Consider the following 8,788-nt stretch of genomic DNA (forward strand, 5'->3'; position numbering starts at 1 on the left):
TGGAGACAACATTGTCACTAATGTTAGAATAGGATCCAAAAAACCCTCAAAAATTGTAAGCGGGGGACAGATTACAGTGACAGGTTTTATGTTCTATTAATTATGGATTGCAAACATAAGCTAAAACTTGTTTTTCCCCTTACAATGCCACAAAAATGAGAAAAAAAATTATTTCTGGGTTGGAAAGTAAGTAGCTAAATATAAGATTTATGTTTGTTGGTGTTGTGTAATACTGCTAGACTAATTCCAGCCACTAAACTGTTCAGCTGTCCCTCGACAGGTGGGAGGTTTCACTAACTTTGTACTTCTGCAAAAACATGTTAGAACTATTTGGAGAGCCTGAAAACCTTGAATATTACAGCTATGCCATTCTTAAGGACTGAGAGTCATGATCCCAACTTAACTCTACATAATTGCAAACTATCCTTCCAAAATGATGTTCAAATGTACCATTATCAATGTCTTTGTTAGTCTGTGGAACTATAATCTTCCCATGCTATAAGCACGTGCATAAACTTTTAGCATAAGCACTGAATGACAAGTCCCATGACTGAATATTAAAAAACTCAAATTTCTTCAACATCTCCCACCACTAAACTAGTTAACCAATTATATTACAGATTTCATCCACTTTCTCCCTATTAAAATAAAAAAGTTAAAAGAAATAACTACACACAATTTGAAAGTGAAAGAAAAATTTTGAGGTTGAATCTGTTCTTTCATCAACAAATCCTGCCAGATTTTTAGCTTTTATGCAATATTGGGTTTAAGAAAATATATAACTTTTACCAATTAACTGTTATACAAGCTTTAACTTAAAAGCCTGACACAGATCAGACTTAAAATAAAATTTAAAAAAAAACACTTTACCTTTGGTAGTACTGCTTTCCAAAATAACGTCAATGACATATGTTAGCAGTTGCTTTTGCAAACAAAGGTTTCCCAGGAACGTCAGCCTTACAGGTGCTTTTCGAGAAGCAATCAGGCTTAACCACCTGTGCCTAATATTCCAGACTTTATTCACCCGAGCCCCCTAGTTACGTGAGGAGTCTTTCCGTGAGCCTACTCACGCGGATACAAGTTATTCATAGTGAACGCCTGCTCTTGTACTTTGAACGCAGAAAATGCCAACAACTATTGTTCATAGACGTTTCAGGAGCTCCAAATATTTTAGTAGGGAAACTTTTTTCTCTTTTTTTTTTTTTTTCCTGGCAGGATGAAACTACACTCGTGCAATCCCTGTTTAAATTTAAGCAACGTGTGGCAGAGTGTGACTTTTAAAATGTAAATGACAAAAACATGTATCACAGATGCCACTGGGCTATAGAGCAAGCCCGCCCAGAGTGACAACGCGTGGGGGTGTGTGCAATAAAAAGTAAAAAACCAAACAAAAAACCCCCAAAGAACAAAAAAAGAGTAAAGAAACACAGAGGCGGCACTTGGCGCATAGGCGCACTCTCCGCGGGGCTGCCGGGGCCGATTCTGAGCAGGCAGCTGGGCCGGCCCCTCAGCGACGGGCGGCATGCCGAGCGGGCCGCCGCGCCGAAGAGAGCGGCCGCCACCACGGGGGCGGCGGGGCAGGGAAGCCTCGCCGGGGCACTCACTGCCCGGCACTCCTCCGCCGCCCTGCCGGGCCTGCGGGCTCTCCGGGCCGCCGGGGGAGCTCACGGCCGGCCGCACAGCGGCCCGCGCTGCCGGCGGGGAGGACGGTGTGGCGCAGCGCCACCGCGCGGCGGCGGGACTCGAGACGGCTGGGGCGCGAGGGGCGGTGTCACTGCAAACTCTGATGTCATTGTCACAGAACGCGGCAGCACGCCTCGCTGCGTCAGTGCGGTGAGCGCGCCGGTCCCCACTTCTGCTCCTGAGGGAGACCTGGGGTGGCGTGGCCAAAGCGGCCTCCTGCGGAGGAAGCGGCACCGGCGGGAGGAAGAACGGCCCAGAGGAGAGGCAGCGCTGGAATGAAGGGCTGTCCCGCCCTCTCCGGGGGCCAGCCCCCGCACCTGAGTGGCGTGGCGGTGACAGAAGTCCCTCGAGGTACATGTTTTGCCACGGTTGCTTCACCTCTTTCAAAGAGATACTCGCTCTTGGCGGGAGCCTGGGCTGCTTCCTGGGAGACCTTCCAGACGCTAATTCTCCTGCAGATGATCCTGCCCTGTGCCAGGAACTGCAGCAGGGCCAGACAACCCAGAGCAGGAGAAATAAGCAATTATGTCCGTCCTCAGGCTGGATAGCAAGGCTGAATTCTCTCAGTTTTCCCTTGTTAGATCTGAAATTGCTCTCCCTGTGAACTTCAAGCTCTGCTAATTGTAGGTGTGTCATTTTTACTTGCAGATGATCACACACTAGGAGCAGAAGACCCAACTGACCCGCAAACAACATTGGAAGTAAGCTGGTTTGATTCTGACTGCAGGAGAGAGCAGGATGGCTGGGCATAAAGAGTCTTAGCTAGCAGAATTTCCATATGGTGTATTTATTTAAGTCTATGGATGTGCCTAGTGCCAAAACACTGCTGGCAAACTGGCCTGCACCAGACTTCACCAGAGCAGCAAGAGCAGCTCAGGCTAGCTACCGATTACAGGTGCCTTACTTCAGGAGCTGCTCGGGTGAAGTGTTAATTCTCGGTATTCGCAGACTTTGCTAATTAACAGCTTGTCTCTTTTACATTGCCCAACAAATGCAAAGTGGTTAATATGAATATAAATACAGTGATTGATTGTTTCAATATACTTCTAACTGTATGCAGGGCTAGGACCATACAACAAGAGCTGTCACTCTTCACTGATGTTTTTCAGTAAGAAATCAGACTTGCTGAAGTTTTCTGAAATTGACAGCATTACTGCAAACTACAATTTCCACTTGAATAATGACTAGGCAAAGTATGTTTGGGTTTTGGTTTTGATATCAGTACAGTTGCATAACTCAGGTATATGATGTACAGTACTTCTCTGCCCGCCTCTTTTCTTCCTCTTTTATGTTTTGGGGAAATTTCTTCCAAAGCATGGAAAGCTATCCAAATTTTGCTCTATGCACATGCTCATTCCTTTAGCTGAGATTTTGACTGAGCTTCTGAATTCCTGTGACCTAGGAATGATTCATTCAGAGAAAAATCCTTTGATCTATGTAAAGAATTTGCACTATGTATTTCAAAGCACTTCTAAGTCATTAGAGCTTAGCCAATATTACTTCTGTTAATGCAGAATACTAGGGTTTCCCTTTACTAATCCCAGAGACAGTCCAACTTTCTTATGTTGTCCAACCAGTACGCGACAGTCTAAACCAGAAAGATGATTTTTGGAACTGGAGTATGAATTCTAACAGAAGCTCATTTGGTCTCACTGCAAAGACTAAGATCCAAAGTAATGCCAGACGTGACAGTGCTTTCTGTAACGTGAGCAACTGTCTGTGAAGAACTATGCTGAAATCCTTCCAATACTGCAAGTAAGTTTCTAAATGGCTATTGGATAGTGAAAGAAGCATTTGAGGAACTCCTGTTGACTCAGGCTGGGTGAAAACAATCTTGGGACTGGAAAAGAAACATTTCAACTGAGAAAATATCCTAACTCATCTCAACATTTAAACCAAAAAACAACAACAATGAAAAAACCTACCAACCAATTTTCTAATATTTATTTCATACATTTTAGATTCTTCAGCAACAGCTGGAATCATTTCAGAGATTTCGGCAACAGACTCTGGAGAATATTAACACGGTAAAAGTAGAACACAAATGCTCTTAAAATGCAAAACCTCCTGCTGTATTTTTACATACTGCCATAGGTGTTTTAAGTAAGATCTGTCTTAGACTATTGTGTACATTAAGTATACATTTAGTCATCTGTCCATCTTAAAATAGCTGGTAAGATAATCTTACTTCTAGGTTCTTGCTCTTTCTTAGTCACAGTATTATTTGGGGGCTTATAAAAACTATTTTAAAACCTCAGAAAAACAGAGGAAAAACAAAACTAAGCTGGAAAAAAAAAAGCAAAGGACTAGATCCTTCTCTCATTTATATCGCTGTAAACTCAAGGAAGCTCTGTTCTTTTCAAAGAAGTTAATTCCACATTATGTCACTGTCAGCAGAACCTGTTCCATTGTTGCAAACTGTAATGTTTCACAAAATGCCAAGCCGCCTTTTCAGGAGCATTTTTCTGACATCGCTTTATCTGGTTCTTTATATAAAAGCTAATTATCTGATGCTGGAAGGACATTTACACTTTGTTGGTTATAAACAATTCCATATTCCTACATGCTACTTCCATCTGGTCTCTTCCAAAGAGAGAACTTCTTGAGTAATTGGATATTTTTGGAAAATGAAATATTTCTACATTTATGTTTTCTGTAAACAATCTCAATCTTTTTCAGGTACAGTCTAAAATCCGTGAGATACTAAATAAAAATATATTTGAAATTAAAACTCCACTATGTAGTTCAGAGAAGATTTTGATGACTTGCACACAAAGTGATGCATCTCTGGTATGTTTAACAATTTTTACCTACAAACAAGTTTTCTTTAGCTGGACCTTGGGTTTTGAGAGTGGTTTTTGGAAAATAACCCAAGGGGTATTCTGGATTTTATATTAAAAAAAAAAAACCCAACAGTATCTTCTTCCTGAGATTTTTCTGGGTAGCAGAACTTTACCCATAACTACATATACTATTCCCTCCCACCCATTATAATTAAAACTCAGTTTCTCTTCTGCACAGGTAAAATTGTAACCTGATCTTCCCCAAATTAATTTGGATTATCTTCAGTGGGCATGGAATGCAATGCAAAGCATATAGGGAGACAGGGCAGAGAGTCAAGGAGAGAAGAGAGAAATGAGGACAGGGACAAAATTTTGTCCCTCTCTTACAAAATGCTGAATAAACCCTACTTTTTCTGTCTACATTTAGTGTGAACGCTAGTTTGCCCTTATTTCATAGGGACTGGGATGACAAAAACTATTAAAGACAAACTATAGTCTGCTTAAGTCATCTCTCCTCTGCTGGAAATATACTTAATCAATTTAAGACACTTACTTTGTATTTTGTGCCTGCTCCAAAGCCCAGTCCTGAATGAAATGGGGCCTATGATAACTGTTTACATTCTTTTAATGGGTAAATGGCATTGGCAGAGGTAAACTGTACAAGTCTTGATTGATAAGTGGCTTTGGTAACAACGTAGTTGTCTTATGCTTCCAGTACTGCGATGTTTCACAATTTTTACAGCATGACAGTTTTTTGTACATTTGTTTTTAATTTTGTGGGGTAGCTTACGGAAAATACTGAATCGCTGCTTTCTAAGAGAAAAGTTCATTGTGATCAACAACCCTCTTCAGATGAGCATGTAGAAGCAAATTCCAATACTGGAAATGTCGTCAGTGATATAAATATTCCACGCAGGATTTCACTTAAAACTATAGCAACTGAAAAGGTTAAAAATTCAGAAGATCTGTTTGGAAACAAGAGGATACTTGCATTAAAAAATGAACATAAATGTGGACATTTGCTATCTGGCACTGATTTGGAGACAGAAAGGTTGAATGCTGCCCATGAGAAGGCCATTTTGAGTGAATCGAAACATCATATACCTTTTCCCAAATTTGGGAAAGAATTTAAAAAAATAGACAATACTAACTATCCTACCAAGATGCTAAAACAAGAATTTCAGAAGTCCATCCATAATGATTTGGGTTTGTTAGCAGACAATACAGAAAAATCCGGCTTTTTATCCAGAGAAAAATTAAGTAACTTAGAAGAAAGTGCAGAAGTTGTGACCTCTTTAGATGAATCACATATTGGTTTAGTTCCAGTTAAAGAAAATGGCCTACATTTTGATCAAGAATTTTATAAAGACTCCGAATGTGCCAATGTATGGGGTGGTTCTCTTACAACAGTATACAGTGAAAAAGCAGAATCTCAAAGCAAAGATGTACATAAAGAATTTAGAATCAATTACAGTGAAGGTCACAGATTCCAGGTTAATTCTTTTTTCGAGATAGTGAAAGATAAGCTACTAATGCTTGATAACAAAGAGCAACTAAAAAAAGAACAACAACAGACTACTTTAAATCAAACGTTACTGAGGCCAGGAAATCAGGAGTTCAGCAAAATCAAAGTAGCCTCTGAATATGAGGGCAAAATTGAAGCATTGCAAAAGTCCCTGAAAAATTCTGAGCATCTGCAAAAAACAGTACATGATTTTCCAAATGAAAATTTAGCTCTCAACAACAAAGTGGAACCTCTTACTGTTACCATACAGTCTTCAAAAGAAAAAATATCAAGATGTAATATGCAAGTCAAGCATTTAGCTGAAGAAAAGAAAAGTGTGCAAATCCAGTTGGTTAAATCACAAGACGATAACAAGGAATGTAATAAGGAAGCAAAGAACTTCTTAAGAAAATGTAAAGAACCCAAAAATCAGAAAAACATCCTTGAGGAAGAGAGGAATCTACTCCATAATGGAAACCAACATTCAATACAGACACAACATGATTTTCAAATTAGGAACCAGAAAGTAAAAGTAAAGATTACTGCTGTTACCTGCAAAAGAGAGAGGCTCAGTGCAATCCTTGCAATCCTTGCAAAAGGAATGCTTCAAGTTACAAGAAACAAATAAAAAACTTAAGATAGAAATATTCCAGCTTACAAAAGAAAATAGTTCCCTACAGCAAGAGCCTGAAAGAAATCAGAGTGAAACGCAACAAAAAAAGAAAAAGAAACTGCAGAGAAATCTGAACTGGAAACTCATCTTCAATTAATGCAAACACTGGAAACCAAAAACTTAACCTTGAAATGACCCTGCAGGAATGTTCTAATCCTAAACAGATGGTGCAGAAGGACTTTGAGACAAACTCCAATCAGATAAAGTTTATACAGAAAAGAAACTCATGGCTGAACTCAGAAATGCAAAAGTAGGTACGGATCTTTTAAAGTCTAACTTGACCAGTGCAAACTGAGAATGCAAGAGGTTATCAACAGCAGTAACAAACGTCAGAGGAAGATTAGTTACTTAAGAAAGAACTGCAGGAATATAGACAAGACACTTCCAAATATGAAAGTGACATTGGAAAATTGACCAAAGAATGCTTAATATTAGAAAACCACCTGCAGACTACTGAAAAGAAGTATTACAGGTTGAATTCAGCCATTTGCATAAGGATTATATTTATCTCTGACGCCAAGCTACAGCTCTAGTCTGTGGGTAAAGGAAACCTGGTTACCAGGTACCATGGTACTCATACCATGCAATGTAACTGTTACTCTGAATATTCCACTAGAATCTGTACAGAAATTTCTCGCCCAAGTATAAAGCCTTGGAATATGATTCACAAGGTATAAGCTTTATTCTGCAATAGCTTATTAGCTGATTTTCTTTTCCAGGCAATTCCTGATAATCTACAACAGTCTATTGCTTCAAATAAATTGTAATAAAATGTTTTCTTTTGTCAAACATTTACAATTTTGATGTCCAGTCATTTCCATGTTTTTGTTATGTTCTAAAAAGAACTGCCTGCTTTTTTGATACTTGGCTGAATTTCACAGATTCCTAAAAGCAGATCCTTACATAATGTAAAGAGTATAAAGAAATTTAATGAAACTGTGACAGTTTACAGGAGATAGAATTCTGTCCCTAGGATTTCACAGTCAGAAGGGAATCTTAACAACCTTTTAGCTGAACAGCTTAGTACATGCCACAACATATCACTGGTTATTTCTGCAAGAATCCTAAATTAAGTTTAATCTATGTTTATGTATGTTTTAGATTACATCTAATTCTGGTCTATGTTTAATCAACACAAGGTAGCCTTTATCTCTTTATACTAGATACTGACTTAGAAGGCTTATTAGTTAAAACATGAATTTTAACATTTTCAGTGTAAACAAATTCAGAGAACATGGTCATAGCTATGAAAGGCGCAAAAATTATCCTCTTGGATATAATCACTGCACAAATACTCTGATTTTCTCAGACAAGGGACATGGGGAGGAAGTGTTTCTCAAAAATACTGCATAAAATATTCTGTGAAGTTGAAGCTGCCTGTATGCAGTGTCTCTACAACACTATTAGGACTATTTTTTTAGAAACTTCTTTTTTTACTCACTCCTTAATAAATAAATCCATGAAAGTAAACCCATGTAATTAGTTATTGGTGTTTCCAGAACAGACTTAGAGGTAATGATTTATCTTCACTTTCCTATTAGTACAACACTAGGTTTACAAGCTCCTGGCCAATAAAGGGCATGATCTCTTCAGAAACATAAAAATAATCCATTTCTTCCTATTTCTCCAATAATTCATAAAGACTGATTGCAGCAAATTAACAATTATTTATCTGGTTTGTAATACAAGACTGTAAATGTAATAGAGCATGTTTTTGTATCATGACTGATACATATAGTAGAATGACTAAAAACTACATTAAAGATCTAAGACTAGTTCTTAATGCTTTTTCCTGTAAAAAATGTTTAAAAGATACAAAAGGGTTGGTTGTGTTTTTTTACTGGAGATAGGCAAAAGTATTATGCCACAATTTTGCATTGCACACCCAAAGTCAATAAGGACATTAAAATGGTAAGTACTTGGGCTATTGAATAGATGGTCAGGTGTTTAATTGCATTTAATGTTTGCATAAACATGAAGTTGCTTCAGATTGTAACTATTAAATTGTGGTCAGAATCAGTTATAAAGGTGCCTGGCTATATCTATACTGTAAGGATGTAGGGAAGCTGTTATTATGAAAACAATGTAAGTAATGTCTAATGTCCTCCTTACCTTAGATAACTGGGTAATGAAATTTAAGAAAGT

The 8,788-nt window shown here is 38.5% G+C and overlaps 1 protein-coding gene across 4 annotated transcripts; it reads left to right on the top strand.

Annotated features, from left to right (window-relative positions):
- The first annotated feature begins 1,852 nt into the window (after positions 1–1,852).
- CCDC110 (coiled-coil domain containing 110) lies at positions 1,853–7,860 on the top strand. Of its 4 annotated transcripts, none has more exons than XM_075500205.1 (5): positions 1,853–2,034; positions 2,332–2,603; positions 3,645–3,710; positions 4,363–4,473; positions 5,252–7,860. In XM_075500205.1, exons 2-5 carry the CDS (start codon positions 2,487–2,489, stop codon positions 6,596–6,598), a joined length of 1,641 nt encoding a protein of 546 aa, XP_075356320.1. In that variant the 5' UTR covers positions 1,853–2,034; positions 2,332–2,486; the 3' UTR covers positions 6,599–7,860. The 4 variants fall into 4 exon arrangements, with proteins under 4 accessions (XP_075356320.1, XP_075356319.1, XP_075356321.1 ...); XM_075500204.1 differs by having other exon boundaries at positions 2,332–2,384; positions 5,252–7,859; XM_075500206.1 differs by lacking the exon at positions 3,645–3,710 and having other exon boundaries at positions 2,332–2,384; positions 5,252–7,858.
- Positions 7,861–8,788: the final 928 nt, after the last annotated feature.

This window comes from Mycteria americana, chromosome 4 (genome assembly GCF_035582795.1).
Source record: "Mycteria americana isolate JAX WOST 10 ecotype Jacksonville Zoo and Gardens chromosome 4, USCA_MyAme_1.0, whole genome shotgun sequence".
Taxonomy (NCBI): Eukaryota; Metazoa; Chordata; class Aves; order Ciconiiformes; family Ciconiidae; genus Mycteria; species Mycteria americana.

Bases quoted from the DNA above. Each gene is read 5' to 3' on its own strand.
- CCDC110 (XM_075500204.1), top strand. From the start codon at position 1,959: ATGAAGGGCTGTCCCGCCCTCTCCGGGGGCCAGCCCCCGCACCTGAGT. The intron at 2,035-2,331 runs GTACATGTTTTG...TTTTACTTGCAG, and splicing joins GGTGACAGAAGTCCCTCGAG to ATGATCACACACTAGGAGCA. The intron at 4,474-5,251 runs GTATGTTTAACA...TTTGTGGGGTAG, and splicing joins CACAAAGTGATGCATCTCTG to CTTACGGAAAATACTGAATC.